This window comes from Narcine bancroftii, chromosome 3 (genome assembly GCF_036971445.1).
Source record: "Narcine bancroftii isolate sNarBan1 chromosome 3, sNarBan1.hap1, whole genome shotgun sequence".
NCBI lineage: Eukaryota > Metazoa > Chordata > Chondrichthyes > Torpediniformes > Narcinidae > Narcine > Narcine bancroftii.
The window spans coordinates 171263295-171290025 of record NC_091471.1 but is presented as its reverse complement, the minus strand read 5'-3'; the positions used below and the strand labels follow the sequence as shown (position 1 = coordinate 171290025).

The 26731-nt window shown below is 42.7% G+C and overlaps 1 protein-coding gene and 1 long non-coding RNA gene across 13 annotated transcripts in view; one reads left to right on the top strand and one right to left on the bottom strand.

The window, feature by feature from the left end:
- The window catches only part of psd3l (pleckstrin and Sec7 domain containing 3, like), a 538648-nt gene that overhangs the window by 270843 nt on the left and 241074 nt on the right, over nucleotides 1-26731 (top strand). For 11 of the 12 annotated variants that reach the window (XM_069925817.1, XM_069925820.1, XM_069925819.1 and 8 more), the window contains one exon: nucleotides 18748-19669. In XM_069925817.1, coding sequence (XP_069781918.1) covers nucleotides 18748-19669 — 922 coding nt within the window. Of the gene's footprint in view, nucleotides 1-14792; nucleotides 14903-18747; nucleotides 19670-26731 lie in introns of all 12 variants that reach the window. The other variant, XM_069925818.1, reaches the window with a different exon arrangement.
- The window catches only part of LOC138757842 (uncharacterized), a 32398-nt gene that overhangs the window by 3231 nt on the left and 2436 nt on the right, over nucleotides 1-26731 (bottom strand). The gene's annotated exons all lie outside the window — the stretch shown is intronic.

Sequence of the window (26731 nt, the reverse complement as noted above, 5' to 3'; positions counted from 1 at the left end):
CAGGAAGGTCAGATCTATATTTTCAGTGTGTAAGCTGTTTCTTCCAGCTCAGAAGCTGCACTGATTGCTATTAACAAAGCTTTCCCCAAGAAATCATAAATCTGAACTGAAGTGCCTAGGGCTATTGCCATGGAGGGGCACTTACAGTTTTATGTACTGTGCTACTTGCTGTTTAATTTACTGGGCACCTGCAAAGAGCACACATTTAACTCCTGATGCTTAATCCACCCTTCCAGTTTAATTAATGACCTAATTTCTCGCGCATGTCTTCTATCCCTTTAGATTTTTGGCTAACACAAATCCAATCAGTCTCGGCTCTAAAATTATATGTGACTTGGCATCAATTGCTATTTGCAGAAGAGAGTTTCAACTCCCCATTGCTTGTTGAAACATTTTCTCAATTCACTGGATAAACCTGACTGATTTTCAGACAATGCACATGTTCCAGGCTTGGCAACCCACAGAAATAGTTCCTTCCTACTGTCAACTCTCTTTACTTGAATATGTTGATCAACTCACCTATTAAATTATAGGGATATAACTTTCTGTTTGTTAATCTCTTCTTGAAATATACCCAGTGGAGTTCCATCACATTCTGTGCTGTACTCCTGTTGTGATATAAGCCCCTTTCACACTTGCAAGTTGTCCCAAGAATTAATGGCCAATTGGCCTTTAAAATGTCGAGTGTGAAAGGAAAATCTTCTCAATGCCAGCATCACATGATGTCATTTCATGCCGGGGATTGACAGCCTCGACCCCTAATACAATCCCCAGCCTCTGCAGATGTTGGCGTTGCAATCAGGCAAGTATAGAATGAACAATTGCATTGTGGGATTGAAATGACCCAAGTTTTTGCATGAGTGCAAGAACGTGAAGGAAGAAAAGATTAAAATGAAGGTATAAACTTTGCCGTGGGAAAGTCGCAGTGGGGGAGAGAGAGAGGAAATAAATAGCAATAAATAGCAATAGCAGACAATTTTTAAACAGCGTGGGAAGCGTACAATTTATAAATACTGTGGGAAAAAGCAATGGCGGACCTGACTTCCCAGAATGCTGTGTAGCAGAGAAACACCTCCATGAATGCTCCTTGCATGCCGCTAAATATACAACCTTTTCTCTGCCTCATGAAATTCTGGGAAGGCAGATCCGCCATCGCTTTTTCCCACATTCTTTATAAATTGTACACAATAGTGCTACCAACTTTCCCATGCTGTATAAATTGTGTGCTATAGCATTCCAACTTTCCCACGCTTTTTAAAAATTGTCCACTATTGCTATTTATTGCTAGCACTTTCCCACGGTCCCCTATAAATGTTTATACAGGTCGGCACAGCCATAACTGGTGCTGAAGGGCTCATACTGTGCTGTACATAAAACTTAATTATGATATAATTAAGTATGATTAATTTTGTTCAAATATAAGATCATAATACATTGCTCAGGATTTAGGGCAGGTCACCATCACTCATTGCATCATGACATCATTGGTAGAAGGTAGAGCAGTCCTAACCCCAGGGATAGTTCCTTGCAAGTGTGAACGCGTTCTGTGTCCCAGTTAGGAGTGGTCAAGTGTGAAAAGCCAAACCCCCATTTCTATCCTGGGACACTGAATGACCGATTTAGTGGGATACAAGTGTGAAAGGTGCTATAGATTCACAAAGCTGTTATGATGGAAGTTCTGTTAGAACTCAAGGTGTGGTAGTGATTCTTTGTATAGCTATGGGATTACCTCCATCCCCTTGTATTCATCTTCTTGACAAGAAGGGCAGCATTCCATTAGCCTAATTGAAATATTTGTATTCCAGCCTTTGCTGCTCATCTTTGAACTATTTTTGATGCAAGGTCAGTGATCTGTCGCCAAACAGAATGTGATACATTGTTCATTTGGTTTGTTTTCCCTCACCCTGGCACTGGATGAGGCTGAGGACAGACATGTCTGTGAATGGTGAGGGAGATTTAAATGAAGTGATCTGCAGAATTAACTCATTTTCTTCCTATCTCCACAGATGTTGCCTGACATTTAGATATTTCCAATGTTTCCCTTTCTTTCAAATTTCCACCAACTACCATGTCTATCACCTTACAGTTCCAGCATTGTTTTTTCTCTTCCTTTTCTCCTCAATCATAACCTGTTTACACCTCCTTCAGACAGATCAGCTGTGATTAACAAGCCTTCCCCAGCCTCTCTCACCAGGCACCACCATCGTCATGTCTCATGCAGTTCCCCTTGGTCTCCATCACATCTCAGACCTTCTTTCTTGCTTCCCTGCAACATTCAACAGGAATGTTAACTCTTTCTCCACAGAAGCTCTCTGCCTTCTTGCTTCCCTGCAACATTCAACAGGAATGTTAACTCTTTCTCCACAGAAGCTCTCTGCCTTCTTGCTTCCCTGCAACATTCAACAGGAATGTTAACTCTTTCTCCACAGAAGCTCTCTGCCTTGCTAAGTACTTCCAACCTTTTCTTTTTTTATTCCATGAACTGTTTGATTATTTTCAGAATCTTCCTGTAAAATGTTAATGGTCTTTTAATGTGGACCTCTGCTTCCAACTTTTTACCATATGGAAAATACTCTATTAATTCTTGGGAACCTTATAGAGATTTATAAAATCATGAGAGGCATGGATGAAATAAAAAACCATGGTCTTTCTTTTCCCAGCATACAGGAATCTAAAGCTCGAAAGCATAGAATTAAGATGAGAAGGGGAGGGTTTAGAAAGAACCTGAGGGCAACATTTTTCATGTGGAGGATGGGTGTGCCCATGGAACAAGCAGCAGTTGAAGTGGAAGAGATGGGTAAAATTAAAATGTTTGGTACAGCACAGGAACAGGCCCTTTGGCCCACGTGTCTGTGCTGAACACAATGTCCAAATCAAACTAAAAACCTGCTGTTTGCATCAGTGGATATCCTTCCATCCCCTTCATCGTCAAACTTCCATCAATTAGCCTCTGATTCCACCTCCACTCTTGGCAGGCCTTTCCAGATACCTAGCACTCATTATGTAAAATATTTGCCCATCACATCTCTCTTAAACTTCTCCCCCCCACCTATCTTAAATGCAAATCCTCCAGTTTGTGACACATTCGCCCTGGGGAAGAAGTGATTTGGAAGGTCTACCCTATCAATGCTTCTCGTGATCTTATACACCTCTCAGATCGCCTCTCAGATAAAATAACCCAAGTTTGTCCAATCTCTCCCCATAACTCGTACCCTCTAAACCAGGCAACATCCTGGTAACCTTTTCTGTGCCTTTTCCTGGCCAATTGCCAGTTCAGGAAAGAGTCCATGCAGTTCCTGGGCCATAACATCATGGCTGAAGGAGCCATGTGCGTCGCTGCGATGGATGCCGCCATCAGGGAGTTCCCATGCCCAAACAGCCTCAAGGGTCTGCAGGAGTTTGCGGGTATGGTTAACTTTTACAACCGCTTCATTCCGGGAGCTGCGCATATCATGCAGCTGCTGTTTGCCCTCATCGCAGCCAAGCACAAGATGCTTGCTTGGAACCCAGAAGCCTGCACCGCATTCGAGGCCACCAAGGACATCCTACTGATTGTCGCCATGCTCACCCACCCGCACACCGACCTGCATATGGCACTCTCTGTCGATTCCTCTGCCACAGCTGTCGGTCGTAGGTGAATGGACATTGGAAGCCGCTGGCATTCTTCAGCTGCCTGGTACGCCCGCCGGAATGCAAGTATAGTACCTTCGACCTTGAGTTACTGGGCATGTACCTGGCGGTGCGGCATTTCCACTATTTTTTGGAGGGGAGGACTTTTACCAATTTCACCAACCACAAACCCCTCACCCAGGTGCTCGCGATAGCAAAGGATCCGTGGTCGGCCCGCCAGCAGTGTCACCTCTCCTTCATGTCGGAGTTCACCACTGACATTCAGCACAAGGTGGGGAAGAACAATGTGGTTGCCGATGCAGGCTCATGACCGGCCATCTGTGCGCTAACACCCAGCCTCGACTTAGACCAGCTCGCCCGGGACCAGGAAGCTGATGAGGAGACGAGGGCCTTCAAGATTGCCATCACCAGCCTGCGGTCCTGAGACCAGGAAGCTGATGAGGAGACGAGGGCCTTCAAGACTGCCATCACCAGCCTGCGGTTCTGAGACCTTCCGACTCCGAGCAGCGAAGGCATCATCTTGTGCTATATCTCGCACAGTGATTCTGCACCAGTGGTGCAGGCAGATCTTCCGTCATATCCACGACCTTTCACATCCGTCCATCAGGTCCACAGTCCAGAGGGTGGCAGAACGGTTCATATGGCATGGGCTGTGGAAGCAGATCACGGACTGGGCCAGATCATGCATCCATTGCCAGATGTCCAAGGTGAACAGGCACACCAGGGCACCCGTACAGGAGTTCGAACATGTCCAGGAACAGTTCAGCCACATTCACGTGGACATTGTCGGGCCCTTTTCCATTTTCCGGGGCAACCGTTACCTGTTTACGGTGGTGGACCGCACCACTTGCTGGGCCAAGGTGATCCCGATGCCAGACGCCTCCACCGACTCCTGCTCCCGAGCCCTGTTGCAAGGTTGGGTCGCCCAGTTCGGTGTCTTGGCTCACCTCACTAGCGATCAAGGTGCCCAGTTCACATCTGTGCTCTAGGCACAGCTTGCCAACAGGTTGGGGATACAGCTACACCGCACCATGGCCTACCACCCGCAGGCCAATGGACTGGTCGAATGTCTGCACTGCCACCTTAAGTCAGCGCTCATGGCCTGCCTCACCAGTCCCAATGGACAGACAAACTTCCTTGGGTGCTCCTGAGCATCTGGTCCACTCCCAAGGAAGATCTGCAGGCTTCATTAGCAGAGCTGGTCTACGGTGCACCGCTGGCACTACCTGGTGAGTTTATCAACACACCTCATAATCCCTAGCAGTCACTGCACGAACTACTTCCTCACCTCAGGGCATGCTTGGACTCTTTCGAACCCCCACCGCCACCCAGGCATGGCACCCGTCCGACTCACGTTCCTGGCGAGCTGCTTTCCGCGGAGTTTGTTTTCATTTGGTGGGGTCCGACTGCGGCACCTCTGCAGCGACCGTACGAGGGGCTGTATAGGGTTATACAGCGTTCTAGCTCAACATTCATGCTGGACTTGGGTGGGAGGCATGAGCTGTTTACCATGGACAGGCTGAAGCCAGCGCACCTCGATCCCACCGAGCCCGTGGTCATTGCCCACCCGGCAAAAAAGGACATTAGTGCTGGTTCTGGGGGGAGCTGTGTGGCAGCTCACCACAAGGCAGGCGAACCAGCCCCACTTGTAAGCCACGCGGCGGGTCAGCCAGCCAAAATGGCGCCGTCGAGAGGGGAGGGGTTTCCCTTCCTTCCAGCTCGGGGCTCAGAAACCTGCGCCCTCCAGCGCGGTTCTCAGCCAGGGCTGGGCTGGGAGTATAAGTGCAGCCCAGCAGCCTGCAATAAACTAGTCTGGTCATTGAGCTCAACCCATCTGGTTGCGTGTGTTATTGTGGGAGCAGTGTAACTACCGCTACACTCTGATATTTCCTTTGATTTTTCTTATTTAAAATGGCATCTTTTCCATCCACCTGTGAAGCCAGATGGGTCATAGTTTAGCCTTTTAACCCCAAACCAGAAAGCTCTGAATCAGTGCTGCAGAGCAGGGCCAGCCAAAATATCTTCCTGCCCAATCTCAATTGTGAATCTGAGACCAAAGACTTTGTGAATGAATGTCAAATATGGACCCCACTGATCAGCAGCTGAAAAGCCTCCATGCTAACTAAAATGTGGAAGATACCCCAACTAATGCCGACAAGCTCTCAGATGATAAAAATTTGGAAAGAAAGGGACAGAGGAAGCAGGAGAAAATAGTTCCAATAAGTTTGAGATTGAGAGCAAGGAGCAGGATAAAGTAGTAGAGAGGTTGAAAATGTGAATTTAAAAATCCTCACTACATGAGACGTGAGGGAACAAAATTTGTGAGAGAAAGTGAACATTGCAAAGATTAGTGTTCATTAATTCGTGTACCCTTTGAGGAGGGTGAATGGCTTTATCGCTGGATGACTTTGAAAGGAAAGATATGTCTTTCAATTGTGAATTATCTAAAAAAATTACTGATGGTGCTGGTAAAATAAAATTAAGAACTGCTAAAACTTCTCTTCATCCCAAGCAGCATCTGAGAAGACAACAGTTTTATACCTTAGACATGAAAATCAAAACAAAAACTGCCGATGATGGAAATCTTAAAATAAAAGTATAGTGATGCAGAAAACATTCAGCAGATCAAACAGCATCTGTGGACAGAGAAACAGTTAACATTTTTGTTCAGAGATTTGAAAAATGAACTCTATTTCCTTTTCCACAAATTTTTTGTATATGCTTTGAATTGGTAAAATCTTAGTCACATTGTGTGTTGGCCCTGGAAAAGAATGAGAGAGTTACCTGTGCAGGACGCCCATATGGAGGCTTTGGTTGAGGGTCAGAACACCAGGTGTGTGCTTTCACCTCATTCTGTCTTTGCACAGCTGTGTGCGAGTTAAGAAAGTCTGCAGATGCTCAATGCACAAATGTGCTGGAGAAACTCAGTAGTTCACGCAAGATCTTTAAGAAGTAAAGGGAAATCAACACTCCGAACCTGAGCCCTTTGTCAAGGTTTAAGCAAAATCGTCCCCCTCCCTCATCTTTTGATCCACCTCCTACCTATTAGCCTGTGCTCCTCCCACTGCCCCCTCCTCCCTCCTCTCCACCTTCCCCCACCTTTTTATTCAGACACTTGCTTGCCTGTTTAATCCTCATATCGTGACAAAGGGCCCAGGCCTGAAATGTTGGTTACCCTTTACTTCATGTAGATGCTGCACGACCTGTCGAGTTTCTCCAGCACACGTGTCTACAACTGTGTATGAGTCTAGGATCCTCCCAACCCTATCAGTGGGACCACAAGAAGAAGGAATTAAATTTTTGAAACCATAATTGTTTACTGCTTGAAATTTTAGTGAGCCTTCCAGTGTGTAGGTATTATAGCTTGCAGTTAATGTTTAGTCTCTTTATTGGTTTGACAGTGGAAGTTAACTTGCAGATAATTGTTAAGCTTCCTTGCATTTTCTCTCTTCCACTTTTGTCATTGGTTTTATGTAGAACATCAGATTTCAGATTTATTATCGGAGTATATACATGGTATCACAGACAACCCTGAGATTCCTTTTCTGTGGGTGAGGCAGAATTACCACCTATTGTTAGTGTAAACGTGTAAATTTAAACAAATAAAGACTGTAAACAGATAAATGAAAACAAACTGACTGTGCAACACAGAGAAAATTTAAAAAATCGATAAAGCACACAAGTAAGAGTCCTTAAATGAGATTGAGTTTGTTGCTGAGGAGTCTGATGGTGGAGGGGTAGCAGCTGTTCCTGACCCTGGTGGTGTGAGTCTTGTGGCACCTACACCTCTTTCCTGATGGCAGCGGTGAGAACAGAGCATGTGCTGGGTGGTGTGGATTCTTGATGATTGCTGCTGATCTCCAATGACAGCGTTCCCTGTAGATGTATTAAATAGTGGGGAGGGTTTTGCTTGTGATGTCCTTGGCTATGTCCACTACCTTTTTCAGGGCTTTACACTCAGGGGTATTGGTATCCCCATACCAGAACGTGATGCACTCGGTCAGCACACTTTCTACCATACATTTGTAGGAATTTGCTGGGCTTTCTGGTGTCATACCAAACCTCCGCAAACACCTGAGGAAGTAGAGGCTCTGACGTGATTTCTTCATGATGCCATGAGTGTGCTGGGTCCACTAGAGATCCTGTTAGATTGTGACTCTCAAGAAATTATATTTGCTCACCTCTCCACCTCTGATCCCCCCCAATGATCACTGGATTGTACACCTCTGGCTTTCCTTTCTTGAAGTCAACAATCAGCTCCTTAGTTTTGATGACCTTGAGTGCAAGGTTGTTGTTGGTGTGCCATTCAGCCAAGTTTTCAATCTCCCTCCCATATTCAGACTCATCCCCTTTCTTTATACAACCCACTACCATGGTATCGTTGGCAAATTTATAGATGGTGTTATTGTTGTACCGTAGGTGTAAAATGAGTAGAGCACTGGGCTAAGAACATAGCCCTGTGGTGCTTCGGTACTGATGGAGAATGTGGAGGAGATGTTCTTACTAATCCTCACTGATTGTGATCTGGAGGTGAGGAAATCCATGATCCAATTACACAGTGGGGTGTTAAATCCCAGGTCTTGGAGTTTGCGAGGAGTCGCGCATGCGCGATGCGCATGAAAAAAAACACACTGATGGGAGGGGGGAACAGCTGCGGAGTCGATCTCCACAGCTGAGAGAGACACCTGCAGCACAGCAGCAGGTGCAGAACACAGACAATAACGACAACAAGAAAGAAGAGGGTAAAAAGAAAACAAGGAAACAACAGATGGTCAACCCGGAGGAAGAAGAAGAAGAAGAACAGAAAGAAGTGGAAGAAGAAGAGAAAAGCAAGACAATGGATGTAGCTTTTTTTAAAGAATATATGGAATCAGGGAAAGAATGGCAATTACAAGAATTTGATGAGATAAAAAGAAGAATTAAGAATGCAGAAGAAAGAATGAATAAAATGGAAGTAGCCATATCAGAATTGGCAAAAAGAGTGGAAAATAAGGAAAAACGAGAAACATTTGTAGATATGGAAGTAAAAGACTTAAAAGAGAAATTAGAAGAATCTAATAAAAAAGCTAAAGAAGCACAGGAGCTGTTAGCTCAGAAGATAGATATGATAGAAAACTATAATAGAAGAAATAATATAAAGATAGTGGGCCTTAAGGAAGATGAAGAAGGCAAGAATATGAGAGAATTTATAAAAGATTGGATCCCCAGGGTCCTGGGAAGACCAGAATTACAGGAAGAAATGGAAATAGAGAGGGCACATAGAACTTTAGCCCCGAAACCACAACCACAGCAAAAACCAAGATCCATTTTAGTAAAATTCTTAAGATATACAACAAGAGAAAATATATTGGAGAAAGCAATGAAGAAAGTAAGAGAGGACAAAAAGCCACTGGAATATAAAGGTCAAAAAATTTTTCTCTATCCAGACATAAGTTTTGAACTCCTGAAGAAGAGGAAGGAGTTCAATACAGCGAAAACGATCTTATGGAAAAAAGGATATAAATTTATGTTAAGGTACCCAGCGGTACTTAAAATAATTATTCCAGGGCAACAAAACAAGCTATTCTCGGATCCAGAGGAAGCAAGGAAATTTGCATAACAACTACAAAACAAGCAGAGAGATAAAGACATGTAATAAGAGTAAAAATGACCACGATCTATATGTATGTGTGTAAAGGGGTATATGTGTGTATATATATATATATATATATATATAGTGTGCATACATGAATGTACCTTATCTTTGTGAGGTTTTTCAGTTGGTTGTTTTTCCAGACTCTTTTGTGTAGTCTCTGAATCATGGGTCCTCTACCGGCATCACCTACGGCTCCTAGAACGCTTCCACCAGCGTTGTCTCCGCTCCATCCTCAACATTCATTGGAGCGCTTTCATCCCTAACGTCGAAGTACTTGAGATGGCAGAGGTCGACAGCATCGAGTCCACGCTGCTGAAGATCCAGCTGCGCTGGGTGGGTCACGTCTCCAGAATGGAGGACCATCGCCTTCCCAAGATCGTGTTATATGGCGAGCTCTCCACTGGCCACCGTGACAGAGGCGCACCAAAGAAGAGGTACAAGGACTGCCTAAAGAAATCTCTTGGTGCCTGCCACATTGACCACCGCCAGTGGGCTGATATCGCCTCAAACCGTGCATCTTGGCGCCTCACAGTTTGGCGGGTAGCAACCTCCTTTGAAGAAGACCGCAGAGCCCACCTCACTGACAAAAGGCAAAGGAGGAAAAACCCAACACCCAACCCCAACCAACCAATTTTCCCCTGCAACCGCTGCAACCGTGTCTGCCTGTCCCGCATCTGACTTGTCAGCCACAAACGAGCCTGCAGCTGACGTGGACATTTACCCCCTCCATAAATCTTCGTCCGCGAAGCCAAGCCAAAGAAAAAAAAAGACATGAATGTATCCGTATTTAAAGGAAAATATATAGAGTATAGACAAGAATTAATAAGGGAGGGAAATGGAATAGAGGGAATAAGGAGGGAATTAAAAGAGTGACCTTTGTTACATATGAAAATTGAAATCTTTTCTGGGGGGGCTGGGTGGGGAGGAGTTACGGTCACTGCAAAATCAGCTGACGTTTGCGAGTGAATTCACAAATCCAATTGGAGAGGGGAGATGTGGTTGTCCAACAAGGGATAAAGGACAACTCAGGAGGGGGAGGGTAGATTGGGGTTAAAGAAGTTTTAAATAGGAGAATAGGGAAAATGTTTGATGTTTTAGAAATGTTGTCTTATAAAGTGTTCAAAACAAGAAAGCAGAAATGGATAAGAAGTAAAGGTAATGATGGAGAAACGGAAAGGGAAGATAAACAAAGTATGAAATGGCTACGCTGAACTATATGACTTTAAATATTAACGGAATACATAACCAAATTAAAAGGAAGAAACTGCTAAATTTACTGAAAAAAGAAAAAATTGATATAGCATTTGTGCAAGAAACACATTTAACTGAATTGGAGCACAAGAAATTAAAGAGAGATTGGGTAGGACACGTAACAGCAGCGTCGTATAATTCAAAAGCAAGAGGAGTAGCTATATTAATTAGTAAAAATGTGCCAATTAAAATAGAAGAGGACATAATAGATCCAGCAGGGAGATATGTAATGATAAAATGTCAGATATATTCAGAGTTTTGGAATCTACTCAATGTATATTCACCTAACGAAGAAGATCAAAAGGTTATGCAAGATATTTTTTTGAAGATAGCAGATACGCAAGGGAACATATTAATAGGAGGGGATTTCAACCTGAATTTGGATTCAAATATGGACAAAAGTGGGAAAAAAATTAACAGAAAGAACAAAGTAACCAAATTTATAATTAAATCGATGGAAGAAATGCAACTTTTGGATATATGGAGGAAATAACACCCAAAGGAAAAGGAATATTCATATTACTCGGCTAGACATAAACATACTCAAGAATAGACCTATTTTTGTTATCAGCTCGTATGCAAGTAAGAAAAACAGAATATAAAGCTAGAATATTATCGGACCATTCACCCTTAATATTGACAATAAAGTTAGAGGACATCCCTCCAAGAATGTATAGATGGAGATTAAACTCCATGTAACTCAAAAGGCAGGATTTTAGAGAATTAATTGAAAGACAAATTAAAATGTATTTTGAAATAAACACGGAATCAGTGAAAGATAAGTTTATACTATGGGATGCAATGAAAGCGTTCATTAGAGGGCAAATAATAAGTTATGTAACCAAGATGAAGAAGGACTATAATCAGGAAACAGAGCAGTTGGAAAGGGAAATAGTAAATATAGAAAAAGAATTAGCAATGAAGGAAGATACAACTAAAAGAAGAGAATTGGCAGATAAAAAAATAAAATATGAAACACTACAAACATATAAGGTGGAGAAGAACATAATGAAGACAAAACAGAAATATTATGAACTAGGGGAAAAAACGCACAAAATTCTAGCATGGCAGCTTAAGACAGAACAAGCTAAGAAAATGGTATTGGCATCAAGGAAAAAAGACAAACAAATCACATATAATCCAACGGAGATCAAGGAAAACTTTAGAGAATTCTATGAACAATTATACCAAACTGAAAACGAAGGGAAAGAAGGGAAAATAGATGAATTTCTAACTAAAATTGAACTACCAAAACTACAAATAGAGGAACAAAATAAATTAACAGAACCATTTGGAATAGTAGAAATACAAGAGATAATAAAAAAATTACCAAATAATAAAACACCAGGAGAGGATGTATTCCCAATAGAATTCTATACAACATTTAAAGATTTATTAATTCCTCCCCTCCTGGAAGTAATCAACCAGATTGATAAAACACAAAGCTTACCAGATTCATGTAAAACAGCAATAATTACAGTAATACTAAAGCAAGGGAAAGATCCACTCGCACCAGCATCATATAGACCAATATCTTTACTTAACACTGATTATAAGATAATAGCTAAACTATTAGCAAACAGATTAGCAGAGTATGTACCGGGAAAATGGTAAATCTAGACCAAACTGGATTTATTAAAAAAAGACGCACAACAGACAATATTTGTAAATTTATTAACTTAATTCATGCAGTAGAAGGGAGTAAAGCGCCAACAGTAGCAGTTGCTTTAGACGCAGAGAAGGCCATTGACAGAGTAGAATGGAATTATTTATTCAAAGTATTGCAAAAATTCAGTTTACCAGAGAAGTATATTAATTGGATTAAAGCATTATATAAGGGACCATTGGCAAAAGTGACAGTAAATGGATATGTATCAAAGCAATTTAACTTAAGCAGGTCAACACGGCAGGGATGCCCACTATCACCCTTATTGTTCGCGTTAGCTATAGAACCACTAGCAGAATTGATAAGAACAGAAAATAATATAAAAGGGATAAAAATAAAAGACAAGGAATATAAAATCAGTTTATTTGCAGATGATATTATAGTATACTTAACAGAACCAGAACTATCAATAAAAGAATTATATAAGAAATTGAAGGAATATGGAGAAGTGTCGGGTTACAAGATTAACGTAAATAAAAGTGAAGCAATGGCTATGAATAATGCGGATTTCTCAAAATTTAAGAAGGAATCACCATTCAGATGGCAAATGCAAGCAATAAGATACCTAGGTATACAAATAAATAAAAATCTCGGCCAACTATATAAACTCAATTATTATCCACTAATGAAAAAAATTACAGGACGATTTAGAGCATTGGAAAGATTTACCACTAACACTAATAGGAAGGATAAACTGTATTAAAATGAACATTTTTCCAAGGATATTATACCTATTTCAGGCATTGCCAATACACCTGACAGAGAAATTCTTCAAGGAGTTAAAGAAAATAATAAGGAAATTTTTATGGAAAGGGGGGAAACCGAGGATAGCACTAGATAAATTAACAGAATGGTATAAACAAGGAGGCTTACAACTGCCAAACTTTAAAAATTATTATAGAGCCGCACAATTAAGATACCTATCAGATTTTTATCAAACAAGGGAAAAGCCAAATTGGACTAGATTAGAATTAGATAAAATAGGGGAAAAGATACCTGAACACATATTATATAAATGGGATGAAAAATTGGTACAACATAGAAGTTCTCCAGTATTACATCATCTACTCAATATTTGGAAGAAGGTTCATGTAGAAAGAAATAAAACAAATTATCAATTACCAAAACTAATATTGACGCAAAATAAGTTACTCCCTTTTACAATAGATAACCTTTCATTTAGAGAATGGGAGAAAAAAGGGATCAAAAGAATAGAAAATTGTTTTTCAGGAAATAGATTAGTATCCTTTGAACAAATGAAAGATAAATACAATATAACTCAAGATACAGTTCTGGCATATTACCAATTGAGATCCTACTTGAAGGACAAATTAGGAAGCAGTCTGAGTTTACCAGAGGGAAGTAACTTTGAATATGTGATTACAGATACAATGATAATCAAAAGATTTATAACAAATATGTATATTAAACTGCAAGAAAAGGAGAATGAGGAAACAAATGGTAAAACTAAACAAAAATGGGAACAAGATTTAAATATAAAGATAAAAAAGGAAACATGGGAGAAGTTATGTTCTGGAACGATGAGAAATACAATAAATACGAGGTTACGTATGATACAATATAACTGGATACACAGGCTATACATTACACCTCAAAAGTTAAATAAATGGGACCCAACAGTATCTGATAGATGTTTTTGATGTAAAAAAGAAATGGGAACAACAATTCATGCAATCTGGACATGTGAGAAAGTAGAAATATTAAATAAAATTACAGAAAACAATATACCAAAGAATCCAGAGATCTTCCTCCTAAGTAACATAAAAAATAAAGAATTTGGAATTGATTTGGATGGTGCACAAAAAAGATTTGTTAAGATAGCTCTAGCCGTAGCAAAAAAATGTATTATGTCAACCTGGAAATCGGAAGATAATTTGAAAATACAACAATGGTATATAGAAATGAATAAATATATTCCATTAGAAAAAATAACATATAGTTTAAGAAATAATATTGAAATATTTGAACAAATATGGGAGCCTCACATGAAACACAATAGCGAAAACCTACCGGGGACATTCACTACCTAAATTAACGAAAGGAGAAGGAAATGAAAAGAATTGACTCAGTGGAATTTCTTGTTTATTTTTATTGAATGACAACATTGTTTGACTGGTTTAATGTATCCTAGATTTTGTACTTTAAATGGACGGGAGGGGGGAGGTAGGGAGGGTGGGATGGGAGGAGGGAGGGTGGGGGGAGAAAATGGCACTCTATATATTTGAAAAGGAAAAAGTATGTATCATGGTTAATGTGGTTTATGGTGTGAAAAATAAAAAAATTTAAAAAAAAAACTCCCTCTACTAGAAATAAAGAACTTTTAAAAAAATTATTTGTTAATCGGGTGTGGGAGTTGTTGGCAAGGACAACGTTTATTGTCTGTGATGAATTGACCTGGAACTAAGGAGGAAGCCAAGGATCTGGAGTGACACAGACCAGATCGGGAGATTCATAAACCAGCTGAGTTATTATCGTCTGTAGGTTTATGGTCACAGTTACTGACACCACTTTTTTCAATTCTAGATTTACTTAAATGCTTCAGTTTAACTTCTCCAGCTGCTGTGGTGATATTTGAACTCATGTATCCAGGTTTACATCCAGACCTGTGGATGATTGTTCAGGAGGATCTGTGGAACTTTCTACAACCTCCTCACGTTACAACCTATTGACCTACTTTGGAAGTGGTGTGCTTTGGAAAGGTGCAGTAGCCAAAATGCCAACAAGATCTCACAGAGATCTTGTGATAATAATCTGATCATTAATGGAGCTTCTATCCTTCAAATATAGCTGGTTGGTCTTTTGGTCCAAGGGAGCACATAAAGGCTTGGTTTAACAAGAGTTTAAATGATAGCCCTTAAGTATCTGGTTAGAATTTGAAGCTGAACCTTTGGACTCAGACCCAAGAGTATTATTGCATTTTAACAATCATAGACATTTTGCATGATCTGAGTTGATAAACAAGATCCTGTTAGAACTTTACAACACACTACAGACCCTTCAGCTCATGATGTTAGGCAGACCTATGGAAACCTAGCCCACAACAATCTAATCTTGACCTACCTCACATCCATCCATAACCCTTTGTTTTTCTTCCATCCTTCTGTCTAAGAGTCTTTTAAATGTCCTTATCATACCAGCCTCCACCACCATCTCCAAGCAACCACTACGCCATGCAATAAAAAAACGCTTATCAGTTAATTGAGGAAAACTGATTAAAATGCCTGAAATCTTCAATAAAGGCTTACTGTGTGAGGGTGTCTGTTCACATTAGCCCCATAGCCTATCTTAACCCATAACAAGATGGGGAAGGGAAGGGTTGTTTAAGGTCAAAATGGAGGAATAGATGCAGCAAAAGCTTGTTTCATCCTTAGTTGGACGCTGCCAATCAGTAATAATTTTGGTGCTTTCCACTTCTGAGTGCCCTTGAGCTTGGAATACTCATGCCCAATAGCTGTGCAATTTGCAGTTTTTGCCTAATCGGGACAAAGAGAAGATTGCAGACTGCGAGCTTTAGATTCTGTAACCCTCCTGCCCTGTCTCGTGAGTGCTAATTCTGTGTTCAGCTGTTATGTTTCTGGCTCCTTGCCCTCTGCTGGGAAAGGAGGATGCTTTCCAATCATGTGTGCTTCCAACACTCAGGGTCATCACCTGCTCCCACTCATAAGCAGAAACTGATGGGCAAAGAACAGTTGATTTTTCCTTTTTCCTTTCCACTACGCCCCAGTCTGCCTCTTGTGTCACCTCCCCAACTGCTATGACCCACATACTTCCACATGGATATCAGAAACCAGGAGCTCTAAATCTGAAAAAAAAAGAATAAAATGTGGGAAAGACTCAACAGGTTAAAAGGCATTTGTGGAGAAAGAAACAGAGTTAATAGCTCCTTTTTCACTGGCACCTTGTCCTAGGAATTCATGGCCAATTTACTGGTTAAGAGTTCAGTGGAAAAGCGGATTAATCAGCACTCTGGCATCAAATCTCGTAAAATCACACAGGGGATTGACAGCCTCAACCCTTACTCACATCCCCGATGTCAGCTGATGCCAGTGTGTTGATTAATCCAGTGAAAAAAGGACAAGTTGCATCCCGGGGCAAAGATATTGAAGGTAGACTCTCCTATCCCCGGGGATGACGTGGTCAATGTGAAAGCAGGTAGTGTGCCCGGTTAAAAGTGGCCCAATAGGAACAGAAAAAAATGGCTTCTTTCACCGGGACACTGAACGGCCAATTAACTGGGATGCCAGAGAAAAAAGGACTTCTGTTTTGTATTGAATCAAGAAAGTTTGCATATGCTGTGATTGTAGTTAATACACAAAAGTGCAGGAGAAACTCAGCAGGTCCCATAGTTTCCATAGGACCTACTGAGTTTCTCCAGCACTTGTGCGTATTAGTATTTCACATTCATTATTTTTTTTAGACCTTAATCCAACTTTGTTTTGGTCTAGAGGTAGCTAGCAATTTGCTATAAAGTGGAAGGTAAAGATGAAAGTAGGGTCTGAATGTATTTTCTACCTACCATTCATGTACCACTTAACATCCACGATACATTCTGTGAAATAGGGTGTTATGCGATTTGGACGTTGTGCGAACTCCATATTATAGTAACATAGGCATTTATTATGACTATCAAGACATATGTATTATAGGTTTTATTTATTTATATATATTTATAAGACTGGTAGTGCAATCGCTTTTGTGTACAAGAGACATGAGATACATGTGTTGCGTGTGGGAAGCTGCTACATCCTGTTTTCAGATTGGGATTTCCAAGCTCGCTTATAACCTTATGAACGTGTGATTGGACGTTGCCTGAACAGATGTTAGGTGGCACATGACTGTATTCTCTTCTGGAGTTTTTGTGTTAAGGACCCACGACCAATGTTGTCGGCCAGGCTCCATATCCAAATGGATGGTTGGGTATTGGAGCTAGCTGCCCAGGGAATTGTCCTGAGAACTAATGTGAATGTCAGTCAGAAGAGAGGGATTTTTTCCCAGTAAGAGAAGCCCAACATTTTCTTGTGGGGCCCAGAATTGTGGCTCAGAGGATGAATCTGTTAACTCTGGGTTGGTGACTCAGGCATTTGAATTCAGAAAGTCTTGCACTGAAACACAGTTGCACTATCAGAGATGCCCTCCTTCAAATAAACCATCTAACACACTGACGTCCACTACATCCTTCCACATGCAGTCTCACATGTAGTGCTAAAGGCACTGAATCATCTTCTGTTCATTGTCCAACACAACAATAGGTTATATGCTCCAACAAAGCTGAGCAGTTATGGGTACTCGCAGGACCTTGCCTCCTCCCATCTCTCTAGACTTGATTTTGAATGGCATCCCCTACTAAACAACAATGCAAGTATATTGCACTCTGCCTCTGGAATTAATTTCTCTGTAGACAGTCGAATGATGTTTCGAGGCAGAGTATAATATGATTTACATAGTTAAGCAGTGCATTCAGTCGTACTGACCTGGGATTAATCTCTGGGCACAAATTTTAATTTAGACATAAAGCCTGGTTACAGGCCCTTCCAGGCCACTAGTCCACCCAAATGCGCATATGACTCCAGTACGTTTTGAAGGGTGGAAGGAAACCGGGGTACCCGGAAGAAACTCACGCAGACGTATGGAGAATGTACAACCTCCTTATAGATAGCGTCAGAATTGAACCTGGTTACTGGCACTATAAAAATGTTGTGGTAACTGTGCAGCCACATACACTAATTGTGGTGCCCTGAAATAGCTGATTTGCTTATCCATTTTGTGCTTATCTTGCTTCTATTCTTCAATGGGATGGGGAGGATGCCAAACATCAATCTATATTTTGTCTGGTATGGTTTGATTTGCAAGAGAGCCTTGAAACAATCTCTTGGCCAGATAATGTTATTACAGATTATTTTTCAGTCAAGCCCAAAGCAGCAATAGCTTATTGGATGGCAGTCGATTGTAGCACCCTGCCCAAACCCAGACCAGTTGCTAACACTCCCAGTTTCCTGAGATAAGATAAATGAGCACAGGCAAGGGAGCTTCACTGTTAATAAACTCAAAAGAAATTCCAGGGAGGGGGTTGGGGTGGGGGGGGGGGGGTACAAGAAACTGCAGATGCTGAATGAGTAACAATGCCATTTTTAAAAGGGAGGCAATGGATGAAATTAAGCAATATCAGCCAACATCAAAAAGGGCAAAAGGGACAGAAGCCTGAAGTCCAGCACTGTTAGATTCAAGAACAGCTTCTTTCCAATAGCTATCAGGTCCCTGAACCTCTCCTTGTTATAATCACGGACTGCTCTGACATCACAAAAAGACTTTCTACACTATTGTAATTTCACTTTTTTTGCACTCGATAACTGAATATTTATGATCTTTTTTTTGTATATTTATTTTTAATTCTATTAAGTATTTGTTATGTAATTGCTTATAAAGCTGCAGCAGGAAATTCAGTGCATAGGTTTATGACAATAAATATTATTTATGTTTGATAAAATGGTTTGTTGAAAATAAAAGGGCTTCCTTTCACTCCTTCTTCCTTTTTCTTAATCCACAGGTTGCTACCAGCCTGCAGAAGAGGATAGGTGCATGAACACCAAATTCCCCGCAGAGCAGAGGGCCAGGGAGACTGACGACCGCATCAAGGTACCAGAACTGGATGCAAGGTTTTGGGAGGCAGACCAGATTGTGCAGGACTTTGGGGAGGAGAAGCAGAAGACCACGGACGAGTCCACGCCAGGATGCTCTGGCATTTCCAGCGACATGGTGCTAACGATGGCAGGCTCCGACAGAGGACGCACGGTGACTGAGCTGGACCAGGACATTCCTGAAAGCACCACGGGAGAGCCAAAACACAGCCAAGGTGCGGAAGGAGCAGCTGTGAGAGGGTTTCCAGAGGCGCTGGTTAGCAAAACCCAGGTTGCCGCAGTGGCCATGTTTTCGGCCATCCAGAGCCAGGAAGCTGAGTTGCTGCAACTGAACCGGGGGATGTTGACTGCGGGGGAGAACGAACTAGTGAAGCTAATGACTGACAACCGGGGCCGGCAAGAGCTCGCTGGTGGAGACAAAGAATCAGTGCCATCTCCACCTTTGACCCACAAAGACATTGGCCTGGTTGTGTTGGAGGAAGGAGGGGCTCAGGCATTCCCTTTGGCAGAGGGGCACATGGGTGTAGTGCTGGAGAGGACCAGAGAACCACAGCCAACAAAAGACAGTGAGGTATCACCAATGGGGAGCAAACACACTGAGAAGATGGAACTGAGCCCAGGACTGGGCCTCGCTAATAATAAGGACAAGGGTCAAGGAGTCCACTTTAGAACCAGCAGTAACAGTGGAGCTTCCAGGGACAGTGAGAAGGTTCCTTTGAGTCCAGCTCAATCTGAAGTCAAAAGTGACGAGGATGACGATGTCTTTGTGAGCGCTAGAGAGAGCGAACAGAGTGTAACGAGTGAAATTTCCAAGGGAGACAAATCAGCAAAGTAATTCTATTGCCATTTACCATTACTATTCTATTGGATTGCATCTGAATGTATGGTTATAACAAATTGCAGTGAATTAAATGATCTCAACCCCATATGATAACCATGCATGATGGAAACATCGTCTCAGTTCTGCTGATTTTAGTTGGTGTCATTTTCAACAGCCATTTCATGCCCCAACCCCATTGGTTAAATGATGTGTTGGTCCATGATGTATCCTTACCACCTTCCTGTGAGCGAACTATGATCCAGGCAATTGTCTTTCATAAATAAGATGAAAATGATCGCTTTGTGGTAATACAAGGATAACGGAAGCTGGCTTTTACTGCTTCACTCTAGTAATACCCAGAGGTTTTTAAAAATTTTTTTTGCATGGGTGTCAATGTCCCTACTCCATCACAGCCAAACTGGTCCTTGACAAGCCCGAGAGAAATGGGAGCAGCTTAGCGCAACAGGCAGCATCCATGAGTCGAAATGGTCAGTTAATGTTTCAGGTCAGGACCTTTCATCTCAACCTGAAATGTTGATGGACCATTTGTCTTCACGGTTAGCCACTGACCATGTTGAGTTCTTCCAGTTTCTCAAATATTTACTCTAGATTCTAGGGGCGGCAGGTTTTGTGTTGCTCCAAGCCTTGTTCAAGCTGGAGTTTACACCCCACCACCCCAGAGAAGGAAATGGCAAAAATGCTATAGGAACATTCCCAGTGAAGGGTGTTGGCCCAAAAAGTTAACTGTCGATCGCCTTCCGTGGATGCCACCTGACCTGCTGAGTTCCTCTTTGTTTTATGTGTTGCTTCAGTTTTCAAGCCTCTATTCGTTAGCCTCCAGCAGAGGGCACTGGGATCCGGGGATCCCAATCTGTTGTTGAGCTCAGTTACTGCACCCTCTGCAGATTGAGCTTCTTTGTAGATCTCTCCATTCCCCATGACTTGGTAATGCACCCACTAGCAGAAAAGGGTACCTTCTTCAGACGAAATACTGCTGTGTATCTACAGTGATGCTGAATGGCAGATTCATCCTCTTTTCACTGATGAAGATTCAGAGCTTTTCGGACCACGATTTAACAATTTTATAGTTATGCACTGTCAACATGATTAAGATTTATTGTCTATGCTGTATCAGAATTGGGAACAGAGAATCAGTACATATAATGTCTTAAACAAGAAAACAGAGGCTATAGCTAATGCTGGAAAAACACAGCAGATCATGCAGCATACACTGAAAGTAAAAGGTAGTCAGAATTATGATATTTTTGAATTGAGAAGGAAAGGAGCCCATGTGATGTTTCAAAGGGAGCAATAGTATCATCTGGATGGAAAAAAAAGAGGGACACAAATTTGGCAAGACAAATTTTACAGGGAGAGTAGAGAAGCTTAGGAAGGAGCCCAGAAGATGAGGTGGAGGAGTAGGAATGGTGTCTTCCTTCAGTAGCATTGCTTTCTCCAGGGTGGTTGAATGGCAAGTGTACTGGAACTAAGACGTGAGGTGCCTTACTTGAAACTGAAGAGGAGCTGTAATGCACAGGGCTACATATCCATCTGTTAAATTTAAAAATTAGACATGGACAGGCCCTTCTAACCCATGAACCCATGCCATTCAAATAAGCCAATTGATCTACAAATCCCATATGTTTTTGGAGGGGGGAGGAAACCCAGCAGGGAGAATGTACAAACTCCTTACAGACAGCTCCGGATTCAAACCCAAGTCGCAATCACTGTAACAGCATTGCACTAACTGCTGCCCTAAAGTTCTTGTACATTTGCTGTTGATCTGAATGTTACAGTGTGGAGGAGGGAGTTTCAGGGTCTGTTATTTTGAAGTTCCCAATTTTTATTTAACTTTAATGTAGGTGGAAATCCAGCCCCACTGGTGAGATGTGATTCTTGTCTTCTCTTCCCAATTAGCTCCGTTGTCCTTCCATTTGTTTCTTATTATATGTTGATCTTTCAATTCTCTTCAGTCGCCATCCTCGACCTTTTTTTGGGTATGGTCCCCTAAGGACTCTGCTCAATGTTTATGTCCCCCCCACCTCCCCATGTGAATCAGTCAAGTTTAGTTGGTTTCTTCCAAACTTTAATCCCACCAACTACGGATTAAAAAAAATATTTTATTATTTCAGTCCTTGGCTCCCCTTAAATGTGCTGTGACCCTCGGGGGGCATATGGCCCTCATTCCCCATTGAGAATGGCTGGGATAGAGCCTTCCTTGAAAATAACCCAGAAAAGGCAGCACGTTATAGATTCAGTAACATTTATAGCTTATTGTGCAGAACAGGAGACTGTTCAGTTTATTGGTCACATGACAAGAACCATCCCAAACCTCTGCTCTCTCAATTGATTCAACAAAATGTATGCTTCCAAGTTTGTATTGAATTCCACTTTTAAAGGAGTTATGAAATCCACTCTTTCAGATAATAGCTTATAGATCATATCATTAAAATGAGGTAGAGCATAGAACATTATAGCACAGAACAGGCCCTTCAGCCCACAATGCTGTGCTGACCTATAGAAACCCACTTCACAACAATCTAATCCTTCCCTACCATACAGCCCATAACCCTCTATTTTTCTTGTATGCATAGGCTCCCCTTAAATGTGTCTAAGAGTCTTTTAAATGTCACTGTAGATGTCAAATGCAGGTCTCATTTAATATTCAGAATACGAATACTTCTATTCTCTTCTGGGTTCAGTTTTCCATCATTTGATTCCAGACAATAACATAGAGGAGTGGTGGTAACTAACAAAATAATTTTCCATCTGCTGAGATTATTGCACAGACAATGTGTCAGTAACACCCCAGTCTCAAAATGTGCTGGCAGTGGTGGGATCCCTAAATAAACATTTACTGAGAGGATTTATCCAAGAATTGATTGTTTTTTTGACTCCACTAAGAAAGAAAGGCTTCTTAAAGTCCAACCATTGGTCCAAAGGACATTCGATTAAACTCTGGAATCTACTGCAGTAAGGCTCCTACAATTAGACATTCTATTTCAGTCTTCAAGTAAGGATCCTTTGTCCACAGTTTTAGGTTACAATATTTAAAAGATTTTTAGTCAGGTACAAGGATAAGAAAGGTTCAGAGGGATATGCGCCAAACACTGGAAAGTGTGATTACCTCAGGTACGTAACTTGGATGAGTTGAACAAAGGAGCCTGTTGCTGTGCTGTAAACCTCTGACTCGAGAAGGGAAAATTTAGAAAAAAAAAACATTTGACATTTTTAAAATCTCCCCCAACAATTCAAAAACAGATATTTATCTTGCTATATGATGTACTGGGTAGCCTAAAGCCCCACAGCATGAACATTGAATTTTGCAATTCCCTAATTAGGTTCCACTGTTTACAGATGCCCTTTATATGTTCCCATTTCCTACCCCTCTCCTGAGTGGTCTCCTTCCCTACCCAAATCCCCCACCTTCATTCATCCTGTCTCCTGTCACTTCTTAGCCCCTCCCCTGCTCCGTTTAATGCTTGCTATCTCCCCTTTCCACCTTAGACTTGATAAAGGGCCCCAACATGAAATGAAAGGGGTCCATTTCTCTCCATGGACGCTGCCTGACAACCAGCTTCTGTTTGCTCTTGGTTTCATTTATAGCTTTGTTCAAATGCAGCCACTCAGTACCATGTATATCAACAGTGAAGCAGGCCGGTTGAGAAGGTACTTTCAGAAAGCAAGAACAAAACTTGGTGGATATCCACATTTAACTCACATCTGCTGTGCTTGCAGCTGGTTTGACCTGAAAATAATGAGGAGATCCCATTTTCTTCATGATTAGTGCACCAGCGATTGGGGCCAGGGTTTAAATCTCAATGTCTGTATGGAGTTTGTACGTTCTCCCCTTATTTGCTTGGGTTTTCCCAAGGAGCTCTGGTTTCCTCCCACATAACATATCTCAGGTTTAGATCAATTGGGTATAATTGGGTGGCATGGTCTTGTGGGCCAAAATGGCCTGTTACCATGCTGTATATCTAAATTTCTTTTTTTTTCTTTTGGCTTGGCTTTGCGGACGAAGAATTTATGGAGAGGGTAAAAAGTCCACGTCAGCTGCAGGCTCGTTTGTGGCTGACAACTCCGATGCGGGACAGGCAGACACGATTGCAGCGGTTGCAAGGGAAAATTGGTTGGTTGGGGTTGGGTGTTGGGTTTTTCCTCCTTTGCCTTTTGTCAGTGAGGTGGGCTCTGCGGTCTTCTTCAAAGGAGGTTGCTGCCCGCCAAACTGTGAGGCGCCAAGATGCACGGTTTGAGGCGTTATCAGCCCACTGGCGGTGGTCAATGTGGCAGGCACCAAGAGATTTCTTTAGGCAGTCCTTGTACCTTTTCTTTGGTGCACCTCTGTCACGGTGGCCAGTGGAGAGCTCGCCATATAACACGATCTTGGGAAGGCGATGGTCCTCCATTCTGGAGACGTGACCCATCCAGCGCAGCTGGATCTTCAGTAGCGTGGACTCGATGCTGTCGACCTCTGCCATCTCGAGTACTTCGAAGTTAGGGGTGTAAGCGCTCCAATGGATGTTGAGGATGGAGCGGAGACAACGCTGGTGGAAGCATTCTAGGAGCCGTAGGTGGTGCCGGTAGAGGACCCATGATTCGGAGCCGAACAGGAGTGTGGGTATGACAACGGCTCTGTATACGCTTATCTTTGTGAGGTTTTTCAGTTGGTTGTTTTTCCAGACTCTTTTGTGTAGTCTTCCAAAGGCGCTATTTGCCTTGGCGAGTCTGTTGTCTATCTCTTTGTCGATCCTTGCATCTGATGAAATGGTGCAGCCGAGATAGGTAAACTGGTTGACCGTTTTGAGTTTTGTGTGCCCGATGGAGATGTGGGGGGGCTGGTAGTCATGGTGGGGAGCTGGCTGATGGAGGACCTCAGTTTTCTTCAGGCTGACTTCCAGGCCAAACATTTTGGCAGTTTCCGCAAAGCAGGACGTCAAGCGCTGAAGAGCTGGCTCTGAATGGGCAACTAAAGCGGCATCATCTGCAAAGAGTAGTTCACGGACAAGTTTTTCTTGTGTCTTGGTGTGAGCTTGCAGGCGCCTCAGATTGAAGAGACTGCCATCCGTGCGGTTCCGGATGTAAACAGCGTCTTCATTGTTGGGGTCTTTCATGGCTTGGTTCAGCATCATGCTGAAGAAGATTGAAAAGAGGGTTGGTGCGAGAACACAGCCTTGCTTCACGCCATTGTTAATGGAGAAGGGTTCAGAGAGCTCATTGCTGTATCTGACCCGACCTTGTTGGTTTTCGTGCAGTTGGATAATCATGTTGAGGAACTTTGGGGGACATCCGATGCGCTCTAGTATTTGCCAAAGCCCTTCCTGCTCACGGTGTCGAAGGCTTTGGTGAGGTCAACAAAGGTGATGTAGAGTCCTTTGTTTTGTTCTCTGCACTTTTCTTGGAGCTGTCTGAGGGCAAAGACCATGTCAGTGGTTCCTCTGTTTGCGCGAAAGCCGCACTGTGATTCTGGGAGAATATTCTCGGCGACACTAGGTATTATTCTATTTAGTAGAATCCTAGCGAAGATTTTGCCTGCAATGGAGAGCAACGTGATTCCCCTGTAGTTTGAGCAGTCTGATTTCTCGCCTTTGTTTTTGTACAGGGTGATGATGGTGGCATCACTAAGATCCTGAGGCAGTTTACCTTGGTCCCAACAAAGCTTGAAAAACTCATGCAGTTTGGCATGCAGAGTTTTGCCGCCAGCCTTCCAGACTTCTGGGGGGATTCCATCCATACCTGCTGCTTTGCCACTTTTCAGTTGTTCGATTGCCTTATATGTCTCATCCAGGGTGGGAACCTCATCCAGCTCTAGCCTTAGGGGCTGTTGAGGGAGCTGGAGCAGGGCGGAATCTTGGACTGAGCGGTTGGCACTGAAAAGAGATTGGAAGTGTTCTGACCATCGGTTGAGGATGGAGATCTTGTCGCTGAGGAGGACTTTGCCGTCTGAGCTGCGCAGCGGGCTTTGGACTTGGGGTGAGGGGCCGTACACAGCCTTTAGAGCCTCGTAGAAACCCCTGAAGTCGCCAATGTCCGCGCTGAGCTGGGTTCGTTTGGCGAGGCTAGTCCACCACTCATTTTGGATCTCCCGGAGTTTGCGCTGAAGATGGCTGCATGCGCGACGGAAGGCTTGTTTCTTCTCTGGACAGGACGGCTTTGTAAGGTGAGCCTGGTGGGCAGCTCGCTTCTTTGCCAGGAGCTCCTGGATTTCCTGGCTGTTTTCGTCAAACCAGTCCTTGTTTTTCCTGGAGGAGAAGCCCAGTACCTCTTCAGTGGATTGCAGTATGGTAGTCTTCAACTGATCCCAGAGGGTTTCAGGGGACGGGTCCGTGAGGCGGGTTGCAACGTCGAGCTTTGCTTTGAGGTTTGCCTGGAAGTTTCCTCTCGCTTCGTCTGACTGCAGGTTTCCAACATTGAACCTCTTTCTGGGGGCTTTATTGTTCCTGGGCTTTGGCTTGAAGTGAAGGTTGAGCTTGCAGCGAACCAGCCGGTGGTCAGTGTGGCATTCCGCGCTAGGCATGACCCTGGTGTGGAGCACATCTTGTTTGTCACTTTCTCGCACCAGGATGTAGTCCAGGAGGTGCCAGTGTTTGGATCGGGGATGCATCCAGGTGGTCTTAAGGCTTTGGTGAGGTCAACAAAGGTGATGTAGAGTCCTTTGTTTTGTTCTCTGCACTTTTCTTGGAGCTGTCTGAGGGCAAAGACCATGTCAGTGGTTCCTCTGTTTGCGCGAAAGCCGCACTGTGATTCTGGGAGAATATTCTCGGCGACACTAGGTATTATTCTATTTAGTAGAATCCTAGCGAAGATTTTGCCTGCAATGGAGAGCAACGTGATTCCCCTGTAGTTTGAGCAGTCTGATTTCTCGCCTTTGTTTTTGTACAGGGTGATGATGGTGGCATCACTAAGATCCTGAGGCAGTTTACCTTGGTCCCAACAAAGCTTGAAAAACTCATGCAGTTTGGCATGCAGAGTTTTGCCGCCAGCCTAAATTAATTTGACACTAAATGGTAACCTATTGTGCTATTGTGCTAGAAGTCCACAATGGGAAGAGTTACTGAACCTTAGCAGAAAAT